General features: G+C 40.6%; 1 protein-coding gene across 1 annotated transcript in view; it reads right to left on the bottom strand.

The window, feature by feature from the left end:
- Positions 1–21,931, bottom strand: part of gabra6b (gamma-aminobutyric acid type A receptor subunit alpha6b) — a 30,333-nt gene extending 8,402 nt beyond the window's left edge. Inside the window, exons 1-9 of the mRNA XM_061803175.1 lie at positions 21,815–21,931; positions 21,576–21,700; positions 21,046–21,113; positions 19,456–19,676; positions 17,665–17,747; positions 17,159–17,302; positions 16,004–16,156; positions 12,189–12,466; positions 5,950–6,206 (exon numbers count right to left, since the gene is read on the bottom strand). Coding sequence (XP_061659159.1) covers positions 5,950–6,206; positions 12,189–12,466; positions 16,004–16,156; positions 17,159–17,302; positions 17,665–17,747; positions 19,456–19,676; positions 21,046–21,113; positions 21,576–21,700; positions 21,815–21,849 — 1,364 coding nt within the window. The 5' untranslated portion in view covers positions 21,850–21,931. The remainder of the gene's footprint in view (positions 1–5,949; positions 6,207–12,188; positions 12,467–16,003; positions 16,157–17,158; positions 17,303–17,664; positions 17,748–19,455; positions 19,677–21,045; positions 21,114–21,575; positions 21,701–21,814) is intronic.
- Positions 21,932–23,111: the final 1,180 nt, after the last annotated feature.

Raw genomic sequence — 23,111 nt, 5'->3', positions numbered from 1 at the left:
GGGTCGGTCCTAGTTAGAACTTGGATGTGAGACTGCCTAGGAATACCAGGTGCAGGGGTTGGGCAGTAAGCCAATCGCCCGCTCCAGTAAAAAAATTTACAATTACAATTCCCAATGTGCCTCACGGCATTGAGAACGCTAACTGATCAATGTTGCAGCCATCGTTAGTGTCTACCTGGTTTCAGTGGGGAAGGGCGGTATTAGAAAAGTAAGGCGGCATTCAAATCTTGCTAGCAGTTTTCTAACTACAAATTTCCCCTTTCAGTAAATAAGTACTAAGACTTAAAGGAAGACTCTCCCCAAAATGTACAACAAATCCTCCAATGTGAAGTAATATTATTATTACATCTATTTTGGATAGGCGGCATGGTGGATCACCTGGTAAAGCAATGGCCTCACAGTTCTGAGGTCCCGGGTTCAATCCCAGTCCCGCCTGTGTAGAGTTTGCATGTTCTCCCCATGCCTGCGTGGGTTTTCTCCAGGCACTCCAGTTTCCTCCCGCCTCCCAAAAACATCCAACATTAACTGGACACTCTAAATTACCCCTAGATGTGATTGTGTGTGCACCTCTTTGTCTCTTTGTGCTCTGCGATTGGCTAGCAACCAGTTCAGGGTGTACCCCGTCTCCTGCCTGTTGACAGCTGAGATAGGCTCCAGCACTCCCCGCAACCCTCATGAGGATAAGCGGAAAAGAAAATAAAAAACATTTTTGAAATCCAAGCAAAATCTGGATATGTGCCAGCTTTCACAGCCAGACCTGGAAAAATGTCTTTGACCCCGCCCCTGACGTCGCCAGTGCTTAGCATTACAGACCATTCATTCTAGCTAGGCCAAGATGCTGATGTGTTGTGCACCAAACAGCAACAAAACTGAGAAAAGGCACCCAAATGTGTCCTTCTTTAACCTCCCGTGGGGTCAACCTGACAGGATAAAGCTGTGGCTGTCACAGTTGAGGCTTGTTCATCAGCTGGGAAAATTTGCACACATCTATCACTGGTTATTAGCCACTTAGCTATAGCCTCTCATGCCGGTACTGTATAAGCAACAACATACTTTATGAGGCGGCACGGTGGAGCAGCTGTAAAGTGTTCGCCTCACTGTTATGAGGACCCGGGTTCAATGCTGGACCTCCCTGTGTGGAGTTTGCATGTTCTCCCCATGTCTACGTGTGTGTAACCTGCCTCCTGCCCATTGACAGATGGGATAGGCTCCAGCACTCGTCCGACCCTCGTACAACTAAGCAGCTAAGAAAATGGATGGATGGATATATACGTGTAATCACTTTAGGGAAGTCCCATTTTTTTTTCCATTTTGTATTCCAGATATAAATAAACCATTAGAGAGTCCTACGCCGTAAACAGAAAATAAGCTTGCCTTTTTGATAAACTTTAGACAGAACCCATAGCATTCATATAGCTCACTGAGCATTCACATAGCATTATCATAGCATTCTAAGAAAAAAAATGTGTACTCACCGATTTTCCACTGGATGTATGTTTTATCAAACTGTCATGTATCATAAGTAAATTCATATATAACACACCTTCGTCCAAACAAACAACTTCGTGTGTATTATCTAGTATCTAGTACTAGTATCTAGTGTGTTATGCAGACATGTTGATCGTGACCGAAATTCATTGATGCTCCATTTTTTGTTTGAGCTTTCAAACTCACGACAACACTGTTGGCATTACGTCACAAACAGAACACGAACACCAGTCTTTTGAAACGAGCCTGTCTGGAACATCTCCGAGGTCCCTGTTATGCCCCTCCCGTCAGCATCACGCCCCCTCTCCAACACCTCAAGTTACGCCTGTGTGTATTCTGGCTCAAACGCATAGGCTTGAACATTGTACATTGTTATTTTTGTTTTGTTTGCTCAATGGTGGGAGTAATAATAACATGGAGCATCGACTTGCTGTTATACTCGCTTTATTGGCTCTTAGCACACCACACTTCTCCTATTTACAGCGATGCGCGTGTGCACGGTCCCCCCACCCCCACCCCACACCACCCCTGTTCGATCATGAGAGGCTGGCTGCTTGAAAAATAGATCTTGGGGTAAAAAAGTGTGGCCACTCCTGCTGTCTATTCTCTACATCTAAACCCAACTCCTCAGAAAAGCATCAAACAACTCTCCACCGTCCATATAATGGCATTGTTGTTCATCGTCAGCGCCACGTCCCCTCTCCAACACGTCACGTTCCGCCTCTGTGTATTCTGCCTCAAACGGACAGGTTTGAACATTGTACATTATGCTATTTTTGTTTTGTTTGTTGGTAATTATTTTTCACAAAAATCGGCCACAAAATGCCAGATAGTGGACGTTCTCTGTTTGGTGAAACGTATCCACGAGCAATGGGGGCTCAGAACAGGAAGCACTGCAGGCATGGCAAACGCTGATTGCCTGTCAGTTTTCCTGCCGGGCTCATTGGAATGTCTGAGCAAGAGAGGAAATTCGATAATACTTTTGCAATTTAGAGCTTTTTCTTGGTGAAATATGTGGAAAACTCTGGCATTAAAAGAAACACTGAATCCTCATGTACTAACTTTTAATGTGTACTCCCATTCCCATTACTTTCACCAAAGTCTTCCTTTATACAAAAGTAAAAACATTACATGAAGTAAAATCTTTAGTCACTTATATGCAATACCAATTCTTCCTAGCACAGAACCATACCAAAGCTCTGCATGAAAAATAATTTTCCTCTTTTTTTATAGTAGCTAACATACTGGTCCTACAGAGAAGATAAAAAAAATCACTGGACATGCTGTCAAAATGATGTGTTTATATAGTTAAAGTTCCTATTATTGTAAACTGAGAAAAATGTGTAACAACCTAATGATAATTGGGGAAAAATTCAGATGAGCTGGACATTTTAAGACCAGAAATTGCTGTCATTTTTATAGATTGGTAAAAGACACAACACAAACCATTCTTGGAGTCGACAACATTAAATAATTCTCTGAAATCAGACTATGTATGGGGAACACCTCACTTTCCATATCTCTGCCACCATCCTCTAAGATCTTAAGATCTCAGTATTTTGAGATTTTAACCGTGGTTGACTTTATTTTTCCGTATTCAGGTATTTTGAAGTCATGTAATCATCCCCACTGGTTGAAAAGGGTAAAAGACAAAGTAAGGAACAGAAAGTACATCATGTACAGTATATTTGTTTTTAAATGTAGGGAGTAAAATATAAAGTCCATAAATAAACCCACAAGTACTTGATTACTTCCCTCCACTGCCAATATGTTAAGTTACACCCAGTCTGTCTCATTTAGCACGTGCGTTTCCTCCATTTTTAACCATAGATCACATCAGGGGGCCATTAGGACCAATGCAGATAAACAGCTTCCGGGAGTCAATATGATGCACACATGCAAGCATTGATCATATTTTGTAGGTGGGAAAAATATGCCTGCCTACACGTGTGCACCGTAAACGTTCTTATTCTAATTCTTTTGAACAGCATTCAGGCTAAATGCAAAACCACACATGGAGCTGGTGATACAAAAGCCTCATTTTGCAGAAAAAAAGGTAAAAAAAAATCACATTGTTTTTGCTATAATGACACCATAAAATCTGCAATGGTTAAGAACCTTGTGTCATGTCTACATTGTATGTCATATCTCGCTTTTTTATGTGAGAGGAAATGTGTTTTTAAAGACACCTGCTGTGGTGGGGAAAGCATTTTTGTACTTTAGATTTGGCTGAAAGGCCTTCAGAAGCTTCTTTTTGTTAGTGTGTCTTTATGCACACTTGCACAATCAAATGAGATCCAAAGCAAGAGCTATATCTAAGTATCAGCTGCACTGCATCATAAAGAGAGCTGTTTCTAATATACAACCCCTTTTGACCTAGTAGCTAAATAAGACATCAGAAAATTTTTTCATTTAACCACAATAATATAATATTGTTAAATGACTACTGTACTTTCCCAGCATTATGATGCAAAGGCCTTTTTGATCCCGCTCTTGTACTGTCTTCCATTAAGTTGTGCAAGTGTCCCTCATGCATTATCCTGTTGGTGCACTTGCGTGAATTATGCCATCTTACAGAAAGTATCGGACATACGATATTTACCTTCTAGGAAAGCTGAAAAAATTTTTTGCCACGGCGACCAAAATGGTGCATAGTGCAGTTCATCTGCTTTTCGGCTCAACTCTAACTGAATAACTTATTTACTGGTATAAAATAACTTCTTACAGTTATTGTCGTAGATGTGGCAACAACTTACACCCGCATGTTGAAACCTCATTACCTCCACCAAACATGAAGGTGCAAAGGTCACAGGTATCACTATTTGTTTTTGAGTTTATTAAGAAAGGTTTATTATCAACATAAGGGGAAAAAAAATCTATAACGAGTCAAAGTTTGTGGATGTGCCATATTTGAGGCAGGTGAATTATAATGAAAACTGTATGATCCCACGCTATTAGGTAGGCCTACCTTCCTACCTTCTGTACCTGTATATTGTAAACGCAGAATTGTACAGACACTTTTCATTGTTTTTTTTTTTTTGTTTTTTTTTTGTAGTTTCAGACCGAGTCAAGTCCCTCATGTCTGTGAATTAAAAATACTGTATTACAGTGCAGAACCCAAAAGCAAAATTGCAGCTGAAACGGACAGAAATCATTAAGAACCTCTAATGTAACGTTTACCAGCATAATGCCTTGTAATGTCTCTTTTGTAAACAGTAACGCGAAGTTTCAGAATTGTAACTTATTTGCAACCATAGAGGATTTACTTCCAGGTGACGATCCACACCGCAGATGTGTTTAGCCGTGCCAGCTACCAAGTGGAGCTCGTGGCCACTGCATACTTTGCACAAGATAGCTCAGCCAGTATTATTCTCCACAGTCTGTGATCGGTTTGGTGAACTTTGTGAGGTTCTAGAGTTGAACACAGAATCCAGGTCATCTGAGCTACAAAAAAAAAGATTCAGCCTTGGCGATCAAATGATCGTGTTGTCTGAAATCACAATTTTGATCAGACAACCGTAAATCGTTCAGCCCTACTACATGAACACAAATATTCCACGTCACAATTTTCTTTCCTTTTCCCTGTTTCACTTTAATTCAAGAATATGTTTAGAAGAAAAAACATATTTTTTTACGCAATTTATTTTTTAGTTGTTTTCATTTGAATCACAATGGAAAGATTCATCCTGCACTACAATCAAACATGATAAACTCCTTTCATTTTAAATATCCTCTGCAATTGGCCTGAGAACAAACAAATGAACCACTAAATGAAAATTGTAGTGTACCACAATCTTTACATTTTTTGCTGTTCGTTTAGAATGAAACTGCCTCCTTTGGACAATTAAAAAAAACAAAAACACTGTATGATCCTAGAATCTTGCATTATTATTCAGGAACCACGAAGTCTGGCTACAGTATAGCTACATTACTTAGCTTAGTCCAGCTTAATGTGGCTTTCATACTGTACAAGTGCCCTTGTTTTGCACTTTTTCATATTATCTAGTTCACTGTACATGTAAAAGCAAATACATCTTCAAGCTGCGAGTCCTAGCAAAGCACTGAATAACAAACATATAGCCCACCAGTGTTGTTGTGTTTTTCTTGTAGAGAAATGATAATGTTAACCACTGTGTAGCTGTAACCACTCCGGGCTTGTTGCAAAAAAGCCATATGGTGACTAATTAGCGATGAAACCGTGGGAGTGTTATGTGGCTGCGGAATAACAAATTCAGCTCTTCGGTGAAGACAATGCATGCTTGAAAGAAACAGAAGTGCATAACGGAGATGGGAACTTGTCACTTGTACACTTGTATGAATGCAGAGAACATGCGATGGTACCCATCCTGTTTATAGTAGCACTTTCCCATCACATTCACCAAGAGGTAGTTTGGTAAAGAAGTCCCAGAACCACTGACAAAGCAGCATTTTTTTAAAAAAGCAAGCATGCCATGTGTTCACCTGGTCATCTCCATGGTGTCCTTGGTGAGGTACACAATCCAGTAGACCAGGTTGAAGGCGCCAAAGGAAAGCGGGAAGAGGATGCGAGAGTACTTGTCGATGATGCTCGTGCCCGTCAGGACGTTGTTGGCCGGCACAGCGGAGCCTTGCTGCAAGAAGGCCTGGGCGCTGACGGGCGGGTTGGGGAACGTTTTAGCCGGGCGGTCGAAGAGGGGCGTGGAATTCATTCTCTTCTTCAACATGTTGCTCGCATCCGCCTTGGAGAGAAGATGGAAATTCACAATAAAAGAACTCTAGCTTGATGTAACATGAGAGCATTAATACTGAAAAAAGTGCTGGGTTTTTGTTCCCACAAATGATCACAACGCATTAAGAACTTTACAAGAAAAAAAAGCCATCGTCATATCCTACAACACAACACTACTAATATTTGAAAATCCAAGAGAAACAAAATAGTCAAAACACCCTAATGACTGTAATGCCTGATTAAGACAACTTTTGTGTTGACTCTGTGCTTGTGAGAAAATAATAAAAAAAATGTATAAAACATTCATAAGCAGCAGACAAGAAGCTCAACAAAGAGAATCAATGATGTTTGCTTGTATCTAAAAGAGATTTCAAGAGTTTTAGGGGCATAGAGAAGTGTAGAAATCCAAATAGAATCCTACATATTGACACATGGTTATCAGCATGCCTCATCAAGTTTGAGTAAACGAAGTCCATGCTCCGCTCGCTGTAAATCACACGTGGTGTGCTCGGAGGGTAAAACCAAAGTACTTCTGGGAATTGGGTCAAAAAACACCATGCTGCCAGCAGATAGAGTCAGCGTGAGAGCGAGACTGCCAGCCAGCACAATAATCCAAAGAAAACAGCACGGAATCTTTTACCTGCAGTAGCCCAGAAATAGAACAAACGCTGAACTACGAGATTATTCCGGGTGACTCGACATAGAATAATAACATTGTAGCAAAAGCAAAATTGATATTTCGTTTTAGCCAGTTTATTTATCAGAACTGTTTGGTACATATTTCCTGTTCATTTAAATATTATTGTGGTTCGTAATTCAATTCATCTCTTAACACTTTTACATTGAAACCACTGAGGAGTTTTCAGTTGTTTTATTTGTGTTTACAATTGGCAAACTCAGTAGAGGGCCTATGTACCAAAAGTGTAAAGAGTTGACCAGTTGGGTATTTTTGTGACCATTTTAAATCAAACTGGATTTTCACAATCTGGCAGATGTGCACAGACAGTGTATTTAAAAAAGGCGCCGTTGTGGAAGTGAAAACAGCTGACTGCAAGCAGCACCAATCAAAGCGGCTACACTGATTCCATTTAAATGTGGCACAGTGAGTCTCACATGGAGACATCTTTGTGTGGAAGAGAGATTCGTGTATGACTGGAGCCTTGTCACTGCTCTTGAAGAAACCTTTTTGACAAAATGAAGTGGGCCAATATAGCTCATAAAGCTGCAACAAAATGCCACAATCCAAGGAATCTCAAGAAGAGATTCTGAATAAAGTAAAGTGAATGGTGTGAAAAGGGTTACAGTCACTTCTTTAGCTTTAGTACGCCAACGAACCATAGTGAGAGCCATTTTCCATGAATGGAGAAAACATGGAACAGTGGAATAACTTCTTAAGAGTGGCTGACCTGCAAAAATGAGTGCGTCTAAAGGTACCACAGGTGTCCCAGGTACCAAAACCTGAGGCAGTAAGACTAGTAAGTATACATTTTAAATTCAGGCGATGTAACAGTATTTAGAATCCACTACATACATTATACCATATTTACCCTCTGGACATATCGGTCCCATTTTAAGTCATTGGTTTGCATAAAATAAATGTATACATTAACGCCACTAACTAAAGAACTAACTTACAAAATATGATCGAAACAATAGCTCTCACAGTTTCAGGTTAGAAGCCATTGTACGTTTTCTCACACTTTGTCTTTTTTTTTTTCTCTGTCATGTTTGAATAGAATAGGAAAGATTTCCTGACTCATTACCCTAACTGACAAAAGTACTGACACTGTACTGAAGTCGCAGTCCGGATACTTGTGGAAAAACACCATACAATTATAATGATAAAAACTTGGCACAACAGAAACAAAATCAATGCCTACACTCACAAACGTCTTTCTCTTGAATTTTCTCGGATTGTGCTCGCATTATACTGAGAATGAAAAAAATATAAATGCACAGCTTCGCTGCCAATCCCGAATGAAACGATAACAGGTGCTGCATGAGCAAATGAAAATAACATCACATGTATGTTCTCCCCGTGCCTGTGTGGTTTTTCTCGGGGCACTCCGGTTTCCTCCCACATCCCAAAAACATGCAACATTATTGGACACTCTAAATTGCTCCTTGGTGTAATTGTGAGTGCGGCTGTTTGTCTCTACGTGCCCTGGGATTGGCTGGCAACCAGTTCAGGGTGTACTCCGCCTCCTGCCCGTTGACAGCCGGGATAGGCTCCAGCACTCCCCGCGACCCTCGTGAGGATAAGCGCCAGATAAAATAGATGGATGGATGGATGGTTGGATGGATGGATGGATGGATGGATGGATGATGGATGGATGGATGGATGGATGGATGGATGAACGTGAGCGTGAGTAATTTTGGCCCAGAGTCGGATGCAATCGTCCAACCTACAATGGCAATGAGGACGAGAGCTGTAGAAACACTTTAAAAATGAGAAGAACAAGTTTTAGAAATAAATCTCAACGAAAAACTCTTCATTAAAAATGAATACTTTCTATTATTCCATCGCATCCCATTTGCCTAAATGAGCCCTATTTTAGGATTATGATTTGGAGATTTATTTTTGGGTGCCATTGTACATTTCCGTAAATTCCATCACCAGTCAGTTCATCAATTCCACCACCGGGTGTGTGCGCCTTTGCATGTACTATACTGTACATGGCAACCGACAGAGCTTTTTCTAGCAAAGACACACTGGCTTGGTTGGCTTCTTGCTGGTCATATCCCAGGGGGATACGCTCCTCTTTATCTACTGCATTACAATTTTACCCACTTACGTACGCAAGGGCACACACACTCACTGGCATGGCACAGATGGTCACTTACTATTGGACAAGTAAATAGATTGTTTTGGTATGTGTACTGTATGTGCGGGGGCGGTTGGAATCGATATGTAAATGTGTGTGTGTGTGTTTGTAGGTGTGTGTAAAATAAGGTTACAGTAGCTGCATATTGTCAATATGTGTGGTTTGGGAGTGGGTGCGTCGAAGGTCATCCGAGTGGGTGGCGAGTGTGTATTAATGCGCTTGTAGAAGTTACATTTATCTACAGTATATGGCAATGTTTAGCTATTTAATACATTACTGAAAAACTACAACCCAGTATTGATCACTTAACCATCATTTGAAAAAGAATACTCTTATTTGGTTACGATATACACACTCATCGGCAACTTCTTTAGCTACATATTGAGAGGTGATAGTAAGAGGGATCTATTTTTCTGAAGTGAATGTTGCAGCTACAAGCTGACTTTTGCTGTGCTGTTAAACAGTTAACTTTCCCTGATGTGATTCTGCTATGTGGCTGCACACACGACTCACAGCTAAGTGAGTTCGACATGCCGACGCTGTACTGGTAAGATCGCTGCGTTAGCTTGCAAGACAAATAGCTTGTTAGCTCATGAGGTAGATCATGTAATAAGCAGTTGTCTTTCCCTTCAATGTCTCCATTGTGAGGGGTGAATGTATTTTTTGTTGTTGTTGGCATAGCTTTAGGCTGACTGCATGCTGTAGTGGTAGAAATGGGTGAAGTTATTATCAATAAGGAAATGGAAATTGCACTGAATAGTCACTGAAGGGACTCAATGGAGGAAAGCCAACTCAGACCAGAAACCCAGGTGTGTCGCTGAGTTTAGGGGTATGAAAGTCATTGCAGCAAAAGTGCAAAACGTAGGGACAAGTAGCAAGATGCATTGTTAATAGGGTCCTAACCTGTTTGCTGTCATGACCTGTTGTCAGCCAGGCAGATCTATGGTGAGTTATTCAGCATTATTTTCCTGAAACTGGTACTGACATGAATATAGGAGTAGAGAACATTCATGGAGAGCTGAATTTTGCAGAAACTCAGATGTCTAAATAAGACCAAGCTGAGCTCACCTACATCCACGCAGACACTAGCTATTACTAACCAATATGAAACTCGCCTGGAAACAAAGGTTCGGAAGATATTCCATTCCTTTAGAACCTTTGTTTTTAATTACTTTAAAGTAAATGAATGGATGGATAAATTTGCCCATGTAATCAAACACTCATCACTAAAGCTATTTTGGAATTAATAAAAATGTTTTTCATCCTGTTTGGCTGCACCAAACTCATGTGTAAGTCTTTCCTGTCCAAGAATGTGCCTCCATAATACCCCATCAATTTCCACACGGCCCAAAATGTGTCAAAAGATCCCTTTCACTTATCTGGTCCATGTAAAAAAAAAAAAAAAAAATCACTCATGTCCTGCTATGGCTCTACCTTGCAGCCATAACAAGTCATCACGTTAAAAATCGTGACTGGATGAAGGCTATTTCTACCCATGGTCGCTTGCTATTTTTCTCTTTCTTTTTATGGCCCTCCTACATATTTTGGTGAAAGCAGTCATTTTCTATGAAGCCTCCCTCCCACTCAGCTCTTTTCAGTGCAACTCTATTACGCACACAACACAAAAACAAACCCCCACTGCCCTCCCTCCAGCAGATGCACTGTATACTGTATCAATGTATCTTGGCCCGGGCTGGCGATTCCAGTGTGGTGGGTGCCCTCCCTTCGCATTCAGATGGATATTTCCTTAATCTATGGCTCTTACATAATCTGCGGCAGCGTCGTTCACAGGGGCGACTACTGGCTGTCTCGTCATGTCACTCTCTGTGGTGATCACATCGTAACAGGGCAGCCAGAGAGGAGAGGAAGATGGATACTCAGCCTAGATGAATAGATAAGTCACTTTAGAAATGGATGAATGCGTTGTATGGATGTGGGGTGCATAATACTCCAGATTAAGTGAGCGTGTGCATATAGATGCAAGTGTGCAGCAGATTATACTGGGACGCTAGGGCCTGTGTGCACATGAACTGATAATGGTGTCGTTTAAGTGCGTGCACTGGCAGTATATGAAGGATGAATCAACACAGCAGCCAAAAGATTAAAGTTTGTACATGAAAAGCAGGGTAGAAAATTATTAAAGAAGCATGGAGAAACGTTCAACTTGATTGTCAGGTGGTGCAAAGTTTGCTGTGCTTGTGGCGGGTATGTGGGGATGTATGAAACTGCCGCAGGATTGACGTGAATTTCTTATGAATGAGGTGGAAGGTGGCGCTTGGACTCACTAGCTATCACATTAGGGCAAATCTGCCCAGCATAAATGAATGAGAACCACTACAAAAACTGTAGAAACAATAACCCTTTACAAAGATGGGCAATGACCAATACACTGTTGGGTTCACTTGCAGGCAGCATGAGTTCTGTTCCCCCTCAGCGATCAGCAAATTTTATTGTGGATAAGTTGCAGTTGTCTGTATATGTGCCTGATGGTTGACTGACAACGAATCCATGAGTCTTCTGAACCATTCCATAAAAACAAAAGCCATGCTTCCACGATATGCACCCCAGCTCCTATAGAGAGGCTAAATCCTCCAATTCCGCGTTCATATTTTCAACACTTTTTGTAAAAATTAATTCACATGATCCAAACAAAAGGCTGCCACCTGACTGAGAGCTAAAATGTTACATAATCATGTCGATAATAAGTTATTGAGATAACCACCTACTCTAAATCTACTGAGGGTAGAAAGCACCCTGAGCATTCCACACACTTTCATATGACAGATTTTCCTTGTTTTTTTTCCCCAAATGACACACCTCCACAGAGTTTTGTGGAAAAGCATTCAGTAGTTGCTATGCAGTGTTCACCAACCAACCAACCAACCAAACGCACATACAAATGAATTCTTGTCTTGTGCATTTCACATTGTGCAATAAAAATGAAAAACAAAATATTTCTGACCAAATGGTTTTCAGTATCTGGATTCAACTTTGCTTTATATTTCTGGTGCTAAATAACTTTAAATCCAAACTTATGTTGTTGTTGTTTTAAATGAACCATTCAACTGTATAAAGTAACTGTAAGAAAATCTGTTGGCAGACGGTATGTCAGTTTTTGATAGGATATTGATCATTCGTTGAGTCATTTTGACATGTGAGACACTTACTGAGGAGACCTCTCCATCATTTCCTGCACCAGCAGCTGGGGTGGCAGCTGCAGCTACGGCCTCTTGAGCCGCCGCCTTCATGGCTGCCGCTTTGCGTAGCTCCCGGTTGGCTTGCAGCGTGGAAAAGTAGTTGACAGCCGCAAACTCGATGAGGGCAGAGAAGACGAAGGCAAAGCAAACAGCGATGAACCAATCCATGGCTGTGGCGTAGGAGACTTTGGGGAGGGAGTGGCGGGCACTGATGCTGAGCGTGGTCATGGTAAGCACAGTGGTGATACCTGAATACAGAATAATGAGTGGATACTGATGCTGATGGTTTCATTCAGTTTATCATGATAACCTGCTGCTAAATTTTATCATGTATTTCTGTGCAATGGCACACGCACAACTGACTCTCCATGTAACACTCTGCTTCAGTAAGTCAGACCAGGTGGCATTTCAGAACAGTATGCTGTGCCAAAATGTCACTTTGATGGAAACTGAGATGTCCATGACATAATATCCACACTTTTGGCACCACAATCTGCAAACATGGAGACAGCCATCGCGAGCGATAACCGCTCACAAGCCAAAATGTGTTTTTAAAACAGATTGCATGACATTTTAATTTCATTAGATGTCATTGGGGCAGCACAAGTAGTTAACAAATCTGCCTCGCAGTTCTGAGGTATGGGTCCCGATCTCAGTTTAGGCCCACGTGTGTAGAGTTTACACGGTCTTTTGCGTGTTTTCTTGTGTACCAGTACTCTAGGTTCTTCCCATATCTCCAAAACATCCATGTCCAATAATTTGAAGACTCTAGATTGCATACTGGTCTGAATGTGAGTGTGAATACTTGTCTGTTTGTGCAATTGGCTGGTGACTAATCAAGGATGTAACGGCTCTCACGCAATGTCAGGTAGTATAGGCTACAGTTGACCCTAATGAGAATGAGCAATGTAGACAAAAGATTGATCTTTTGTTGAGATTAATTTAAAGTACAATGCTGTTTTTTGCATGCCTTTGTCTCGGTTTTAGAGTGTTTGCTCCTCAACCAGTTGGGTGTGGATTTATTCCCCCTGTTCCCTGTATCAAAGTATCCTTGAGAAAGACACTGAAAATCCCAATTGGTGCTGCATCATTGTCAATGAATTCCTATCATGAACATAGATTTCACAAATAAGTGTGACTGTGTGAACTTGTAGAAGTTATTGGAGTCCCTGAATAGTGGAAACTCTATAGAAGTGAAACCCATTTGCTATGTTAACTGTAGGCGTACCAAATGTTGAAGCCACTAAGTAGTTTCTACAATACCAAGGACGCCACCAAATTAGTCTGAACCACAGTGTAGTGACTAGCATGTGGAATCAAGAAATTCTCATTTGGCCTGATCGCTACTTGTTGTAAGACAAATCAAAATTGCTGACATTCCACATCCTTTTAAGACGCCACTGAACAAATGAGATATCTAATTAACTTTCAGCAAGAGTGTAAGAAAGGGAAAGAAGTAATTGAAGACTGCTGCCATGGCTTTTACCAAATTTGGAATTTCATTAGCAGCCCAGGAAATTAGCTACCTAATGTGACTTAATAATGCCTCTCTTGTGAGGCATTACTTCACCAGTGGACAGAAACCTCCTCAAAAGCAGTACATCTTCCACATGCAATGCTGACTGTCGCCATCTTAAATATGGTGAAAGGAATTAAAGAAATGTTGTCAGGCCAACAGTGAGAGGCAGAAGGAAGCGAAAGAAAGCATATGAGGGGGTGAGGGAGAGGGCTGATGTTATAAAGACAGGAAAGAAATCAAATGCTTGGGGCGTTTATGAGCTTTTATTTGTGGAAAAGGTACAAATTAGAATACACTCAATTAAGTCTGGGAGACTTCAGCTCAAGGGACTTTAAGCTTTTAGTGCGGATGTTGACGATGCAGTCCACAATATACTGTATTATAGCCTTAATGTACTGTGCACATGCTTTATAGTTTCTTCATGTCTCCATTTTGAATCCCTTCTAGCTCTTAAATGCACCTTCCACAATGCACTAACTAAAACAATCACAAATGGATGGCTGTAAGCAATAAACAACATCAGCATTTTAGACTAACCTTATCATCAGAGGTTGCTTGAAAGCTGCACAAAACTAAAGTCAGACTGCCCCTTGGAAGCCACCCCCCGCCCCTCACCAAAACTAAAGTATACTGGCCAAAATACATGAAGAATTCATACTGATTCAAATGAGAAAACAAAGAAGAGACTAATTAGAACACTGCTGTATAGATCAACAGGTTATCTAAGCCATGTCATTTATTTAATATCTGATAAACCATCTTGTGGTTGTGGAAAATTCAGGAGGGACATATTTCTAGCCTGTATGAAGCAAGGAAAACAAATGAGACTAGGACTACTAAAACCTCCATAGATAATGAATTATTAAAGCGTCATTCTCCAAGAAGATCACTTAATGTGAAAATGTAATACCTCAACTCACCCTATGTCTGTTTTGTGCGTGTAAGAGCACGAGTACAAGGGAGTGGGACTAAACGCAGTCTTGAGAAAATCACAGTCTCATAATATCCCAAAAATCACAGATACTTGCAAACCTAAAGGAACGGACAATTGCTTAAATTGCTAGGTGAGATACAGATGTAATTTGGATTTTCATAAGTTTGTTGTTCTAGAGTGTGAAGATAGGATATATAAAAGACAACTACAATCATCCAACTCTCTCAACTTTGGAGACAGTCATTTAATCTGGGTTTGTTTCAATTGGTAATGTTCATGTTCTGAGAGATTATGGACCAGGACATTATTTTTTCAGATTTTGAACATTAAACCCAGAGCGCACTGTGAGCAAGAGTAGATTGCACAGTGGTCTAACTTGCCAAAAACAGACCCAAAACCTGATCCGATCCAACGGTATCCCATAACCAAATTTAAGGCTGGTCATTAAATACTGTAGTAGAAAAAGTATAATACTACACTAAGACCGCTTCTCATTTAAACATGAAACATCTAAACACCCTTGTTCAAAGGGCATGTCTCTGCGATGTAGAAACTGAGACCAAGATAAATCATTTCAAAACTACAAACGCACGTGCAAGAAAGAGAATCGAAATCTACTGCTCGAGTTTCTTTGAGGTTTAACATGAGGGTACCAGGATTAAAATGGATAGGAATGTGCGCACTTTCACACACTTCTCCCATCTTTTCCTCTTTGCTTTGTCTCCAGCGTCTTTATTTCTCGCTCCTCTCTCTCTGGCTTACTTCAGTGTCTCTCGCCCGCTCCGCTCCTGAGGCTAGAGCTCGGTGGCAACTGTAGCGTAATGTAATGTGAGCGAGCGGAACCTGTGAGTGCTCAGAAGCGAGCCAAGTATAAACATCCTCCTCCTCTCAGGCCTTTGCATGCGCAATTTCAAAAAGGACATTTATTCCCAATTAATTCAACTCAACCACTGTGGAGGAGGACTAGAGATAATGAAAAAAGGTTAAAAAATAATCACTCTGCGTTTGTTTCCTGAGCTAGCAAGGTTTTTGCATTAAGAACCAATCAGGGCTTGGACTCAATAAGCTAGTAACTGAGGAAAGGATGCCTGCTTAAAGTTTACTGAACGAGACTTGCATTAGGGTCAAACTGTGGGTGTTGAATCAATAAATTTCGATTATTTATCTTTTTTTTTATTTGACTTCTGGATACTTTAAGAAATACTTCTTGGAGCCTTAAGCTGCAATTTAAAACAACTCGGTTTAATGTTTTAGAATAACTCAAGAGCTTGAGAAGCCTGTCATCTTTGATATCGTTCTGTACTTGTCTGAAGTTAAGTAAAAAGTTCTTACCAAATACTGTCCGAGCAGGAACTGATTCCTTGTTAATCCAGAAGGAGACTTGAGCCAAGATCACCGTCATAATACAGGGAATGTATGTCTGGATCAGGAAAAAGCCCATCTTTCTTTGCAGATGGAAGTGGACGGTCATGATGACGTATTCCCCTGAGAGAGAAGACAGTGGATTTTAAGGGAGTCAAATTGTTACTTTATATATAAAGACGTTGTTACATTTTGGACTGGTCGAATCTGAAACTTTTACCTTCCCTTATACCTGTAAAAACACACAGTAAGAGTACTAGTTAGGGTGAAAAAAATGATTGTACTCCAAGTTGTTTACTTTTGAAAAAGAATCTGACTTCTGAGTGGAAGAGATACCTCAAACATGGGCTTTATATAGACCACGGTCTTAATTTTAATCCCTCAATTAATCAACTCATGAATAGTTTTCACCCCTTCGTAACTGCTGAATCCTAATTGTTCATCCTCACATCAATGTTATTTGTTTTTTTTTTTTTAACTGCTTATCTGTTTCATGGTCACAGGAAATCCAGACTCCATCCCAACTGATTTGGAGCTGGAGGCAGGGCAACGGTCGTAAATAAATTGTACAGCACAATATGACAGAGTAATTTTGGACAGTTATATTTCAAACTTTCCGGGTACAGTTTGAGGGAAACAATTTCCTAATGACTGAAAGCAAAAAAAAAGAAACCAAAAGCTTGACGACTTTAGTTTTAAAGAACTTTAGAGTCCTAACATCAACTTAATTAAAAATGATTGGTATGAACTAGAATGGAGGTTGTGATCCTTGTCCGACCTCATAGATATTCTTCAGGGTGAATGGGGAAAGAAATCAATTTCATATTGTCCTCCATGGTCATTTCCTGTTGTGGAAGTGTAATCAGGGCATTTGTAGCATAGTAATGCTTCTTGCAATAGTCCACCTTTCAGCAACCAACAATTTCCAGTGGTTTTCCCATGCCCTTGTAAATAGGAGGGTTGCATCACAAAAGAAAAGAAATCTGAGCCATACAAATCATGCGAGTTGGAGACAGACCCTCTAACGGGAGCAGAACTCATGTACATGTCGAGACCAGAGGAATCCACTACTTGAGTCCATTAACCTTCCAACCTTAAAATCATTTCACAATGATCTTTGCAGACCTGTGTTGGACTTTAGCCTTTCACTTGACACTCTCTGACCAATGAGGTCGTACTGCAGGAGACTGGATGACTCCTGTGGCACCTCAACAGAAGACAGAGGACCTTTCTTCCACGTGTACATGATCTCGCTCACGGGGTAAGCATCTGCAGAGAACAGATCAGAGGGTCTTTAAACATACGAAATCAAATCAAATGTTGGTACCTTTAAAAGAGAAAGATGAGACTCGTGGTGTTTTGTGAAATCTATTCATAAAAAATGTGATGTTCAAACAATGAATCCCAACTATTTTGTCTTGCTAATTAATAGTTGTGCAAAAATGACACATGGTGACAGACCCAGAGCTGCTCAAATGAGTCGCGCATTTAAAATTGACATCTATGAAGGGTGTCCTGTCAGCCAGTCAGTGACACGGTGATCATTTGAGAGTGGCACCATCTGTGACATAGACTTAACGAAAAAACAACAAGAATGGAAGAAAAAAAGAGAGAAAAGAAAAAAAACTCACAGCTCCCAAATTTGAGTGGGCATGCATGTCCATCCATCGGGAAGTTCATCAGGCGCATGGGGCACTCAGCATTTATTGTTAATCTGACAGAATAGAGAATAGGACAGTTGTTTTAGCTCATGTTTGATGCACTGAGTGCAGATTTTAAAAGTTGTATGTGTGTTTTGAGAATGGAAAGAGTTTGAAAAAGCCTTGGCTGAAAACAAGCTCAGTGATATTTAATGGCCACGAACAGTATCATAGTGTTCGTAACTTGGGCTGGATTCATGCTGCAGCTCTTTTTTCCAATTCCAATTCCTATTTAAATCCATTATCCGATTTGTTTGTTGAAATCTACTCCATTTCATGCCAGCCTGAAGCAACCGTCATATCTAAAACGCAAATTGCTGCTACAGATACAGAACGAAGAGGAGCAGCAGTGATAACGTTAAGGTAAACATTTTGTGCCATTTAGGTCAAACACATACAAACATTTTTCTGCCTCCATGTTTTAAAAGTAGCCAATGTGTTTATTTTTATGTAATTGTGTTTGATGGGCTGTACAGTGGCATATCTGGTTAGATCGGGGTTCAGGATCCAAATTCCAGCCCCGCCTGTGTGGAGTTTGGATGTTCTCCCTGTGCCTGCGTGGGTTTTCTCCAGGCACTCCAGTTTCCTCCCGCATCCCAAAAACATGGATTAATTGGAGACTCTAAATTGCCCTTAGGTGTGTTTGTGAGTGTGACTGTTGTCTGTCTCCATGTGCCCCGCGATTGGCTGGCAACCAGTTCAGGGTGTACCCTGCCTCCTGCCGAAAGCTAGCTGGGAGAGGCTCCAGTGCTCCCATGACCGTTGTGAGGATAAGAGGTTCAGAAAATGGATGAATTGATGCTTGTGTTCTGTTGATGGCTGGCTCACAATAATGGTACATTACGTCCAATTTCTCCAATTACATTTGATGTATGTGCATTTTCCACAAGTCTTTCTGTTTGAGTCATGTTTGAGATCTGCGACTTTCCAATTTCATGTGTTGTTTACAGAGTTTCCAATCATGGGTCGTAATTTGAGCCAGATTTCCCCTTTCTGATCTAAGTTGGCAAAGGTCTGATTATTCGCTGCCTTTATATGATTATCTTTATTGGTTATCTTGTGGTGTTGGGTGCGTTAAGAATGTTTGTTTACTCATCCATCACCTTGAAAACTCTCACGGCCGACAATTGCGGATTAAACATGTTCCATATATAATGATTGAAAATCCTTTGGTTGACCGGTCTACGGACACCGTGATTGTAAGGGGAAATGGAACAATAGCTAACTGGGAAGACACCTAAAGCTTGTCACATGTGGAGTCCCTCCCATTTTCAAGATCAGTTATGGTATTACAATCAGTATGCACTTAGTCTGCTTTACAAAACCATGCCCCAAAAATTATGACGGGTTGTCTTAAACTATAGTGTGACTGTACCTTTTGACCACTCGGGTTCAAAAAATGATGAGGAATGGAGTGCATCATTAGTTTGGACTTTGTCAAAGAAGATTTTGCATTCAGTTGTTCCAATTATTTTTCAGAAATCTCAGATGTGCCCTCCATTGCAGAAGGGGAAGTTTTTCATCCAGGAAAACTCTTTTTGGAACAAAGCAGTTTCTTTGAATTGCCGTCCAAAGGCTGTTTCACGATCAGATGGCACATATTTTATTTTGGAATGGCTTTACGCGTGTCTGTGCATCCGTTTTTGGATGCCTGGTTTGTTTGATTTGCTATCCAAGGCTCAATCCGCCACTCTATTCTGGTCTTGGCCACTGCACCGTTACCTCATGGTGTAGAGGATGGTTCCGTTCTGCATGATGCGAAACAGCTTGTTGGGGGTGGTCATGTTGTGAGAGATCGACCTCTTGCCGTTGCGGAAAAATGTGTCTGGCGTCCAGATTTTGCTGACCATGAGGTTGTTGAGCCGCAGGATCTCAATAGGGCCCTCAAATTTCAAGCGCTCATCTATCCATGTTTGGCGGAAGAACACGTCCATGGTGTATTCCTGTCCAGGGCAAGCAGAATTTACAGTAAGTGTGTATTACTACCTCTGTGATGCCACTACCCTTCTAACTTGAAGAGACGGGCAGAAGGGGAGTGACACATGGTTTCTTTGGAACCTGCTGTGCAATGTGCTGGCAATGTGTCTGATTTATACTACGTATTCAATTTTGACACAGGATTATTGTTCCATGGCCAATATTGGTTGGAACATGTTTGCATTCTACCTTCACTTCAACATTCCAAATGTCATCCTTTGGCAATTACTGCTAATGTACTTTAAAAACAAATATTAGGTTTGTAAATGCAGGATTCACCAAAGTGTATTTTCTTAAGCAGCAAGAGAACGTCACAGATCCACAGAACTTCAGTACTTATAACTGTATCTTCATCATTATACTGATTATGAGAAGTCTTCGGGATTTTTCTTTTAACAACCTTGGTATGAATCAATTTCACAAAATTCATCGAACAATGATGAATCGCAACCATTCCTTCACATTGTGTATACATTTGTTAGTATGTTTGTAAATATATTGGTTTATAATGACGTACCACTGTACTCACATTAGTTTTAAAAGTACAGTATTTTATTTTATTTCCAATGGAATGACCCAATGCGAAAATATTTTTTAAATTACAGTGCAAGCGTCAATTTTTATTATCTTTGGTGCAGTTTGCTCTGCACCGTACATGTTTTGAACATTTTGCCTCGCTTGTCCAGCTGAATAATTAAAATATTATTGGAAACACTTCACAGCAACCCATAAGCAAATGAATTAACATCCAGCATTCAGTATTGAGGCAAATATTGCCCAATATGATGTGCCAGTGGTTGTAGATTTATTTCGCAAATTCCTCAAAAAACATGTCAGTCTTAAATAAGTCAACCCTGGACTCTTTGAGGTCAAGTGGATAACCTCAGTGCCCCGGAGAGCTGTATTTTATTTCATTTTTTTATGCCTCTCTAAATAGATCCTCCACCATCACCATCATCACACGGTGGTCCAAGGCTTTAGAGACCACATGAAAAGCTTTGAACATCAGCATCACATTCAACAGACATATCGCACTCGGCCTATGCCACGTCAGGAGTAACCAGCAGCAGCCTATCCACTCCCAACATCAGCCACATCTCTCTCCCTCTCTCTAACGGGGGGGATTGTCAACCAGATTAAAGTCTGACTAAGCTGCACTAATGACATCTGCCCAAATGCTGGAATAATGAAGGCTAGGACTTGAGTTACCAGGAGAAAAAGAAAAAAAAATAGTGCACATTTTCTCTCATGTCTACATGATGACGGTGCAACACGACGCACGCATGTGAATGACAACCAGTGAACGAATTAACTTTGTGAGGCTTGTTTACGTACCATCTCGACATCTGAAACGGGTCCAAAGCTGGTGACAAAGATGTCCGTTTTGACTTCTGTCACTGGACCTACAGCACAAGCAGTCAAGCATTTACATATTCCATGTTTGTTTGCCACAAAACACTCTTAAAAAATGTCACAAAATGGATAATACAAACATATTTATATCTTCTATGTATTTTTGTAAATGTTGTTTTTGAGGATATATACATTTACCTGATTTGATTAGTCATGCTGCTCTATACTGGAACTGAGTGTACTGTACTGTATACGTAATAGGAGTACATCACTGGATTTGTACAGTTTTATTGCATGCTATTACTTGTCAATATCTCTACTGTAATGCTCATAAACCATATTTCATGAAAGCAAATGAGCAAATGTGATATACACTATTCGTCCAGATTTCAAACCAATCAAAGTCACATCACAACCACCCTGGAAACACAACCCGGCTTAACTTTTGTGCACTAAAACAACAACAACAAAAGTGTGTTTTGTGATGAAAAAAAAAAATGTTTTAAGCATACCACCAAATCCAGGTCGCAGCCTGTTGTCGTAGCCGTCCAGCAATCTATCCAATATGCGGGTGATGTTATCCAAATAGATGCTGCTCTCACTGTGCTGTGTACCCCAAACACCGCAGACGCTGTAACTAAAGCACATGTGCGAGGGGTAAAAAAATATATATATATTAAAGGAGTTGGGCAAGTGGTGCGAAAATTAGCGCGCTCGTCGTGGGTTAAAAGTCCAATAGTTTGCGACTCACCAATAGAGAAAGAAGCACGTCAAAAGGAAAGCCATGCCTTGTACTATTAAGAAATACAAGTATAGAATCCGAGGTCAGCTACGCAAAATAGCACATTCCATCTTCATGCGTGGACATGATTTACTGTAAAAAAAATAAATAAATAAAAATAAAAATATCAGCTCCTGTTGAGTTGCGAGGATTTGGCGCGTCAGTCCGGTCCAACACGACTTGACTTCCTCCCCGGTGCGCACGCCTCACAGCCTCAACCGCTCAGTTGAGAGCGAAAATAAATAAAGAAATCATACAACACTGAGGAGTTTGGAGAGTGGAGAGCGTGGACGGACACGCGGAAGGGAAAGGAAGGGAAGGGGAGGGGAACATTTTGCAAGAAGAAAAGAAAAATCTCTGGATTGATGGTGATAATTACCTGATGATAGAAAGAGGAATCATGCAGCACCATCATGGACAGTGGAACCGGTGAAATGGTGGATATAGTTATATATTGTACATCTTACTGACCACAAGAGTAGATACACCCAAACCAGACGTTTTTTTTTTTTTTTTTTTTTAAACGAAGTCTCATCAAGTAAAGCGGAAAAATGGCCAGCTTTGTTTGACCGTGTTGAGGAATTCAACAAGATCTTTTCTATTGTAGTTGAAGTGCAAGTTGTTATGCTGAGAAATGTTTCTGTTATGGCTGCCTTTTTTTGTAATATAAATCGGACACTTGGTTAGGCACACCTGCTATTGAGTTTCACTTTATTTTGGTTACTTAGAAAGGACACAGTGTACTACATAACATCTGAGCATTTTTTTGCTTTATGCTAAACAGTCAGGGGAAATAAAATTACCACCCTTGTTTCTTCAATTTCTTATTTAATGCCTCGTGCCCCTAAAATATATATTACCCAAAAATACAATGGACTCAACAAAATAATGCCCCTGATTCTTTGATACGATATGTGATGTTGAATTTGACACACTTTATTCGAATTGATATTTTAGTGGTGCTGGAGTCAAAAAGGAACTGGACTCAAATGCAGGGAAGGAGGGCGGCAAGGCATTGGGGTGGGAGTCTAAAAGGATTTACTTTCAAGAACAAAATGGCAAACAAGGCACTTGGAACATCCATCCATCCATCCATTTTCTTTTTGCTGCTTATCCGCACGAGGGTTGCGGGGAGTCCTGGAGCCTATCCCAGCTGTCAACGAGCAGGAGGCGGCGTACACCCTGAACTGGTTGCCAGCCAATCACATAGAGACAATCAGTCGCACTCACAATCACACCTACGGATAATTTAGAGTGCCCAATTAAT

This window comes from Syngnathoides biaculeatus, chromosome 18, assembly GCF_019802595.1.
Source record: "Syngnathoides biaculeatus isolate LvHL_M chromosome 18, ASM1980259v1, whole genome shotgun sequence".
Classification (NCBI taxonomy): Eukaryota; Metazoa; Chordata; class Actinopteri; order Syngnathiformes; family Syngnathidae; genus Syngnathoides; species Syngnathoides biaculeatus.
The sequence above is the reverse complement of the archived record's forward strand: the minus strand, read 5'-3'. Positions and strand labels throughout refer to the sequence as shown.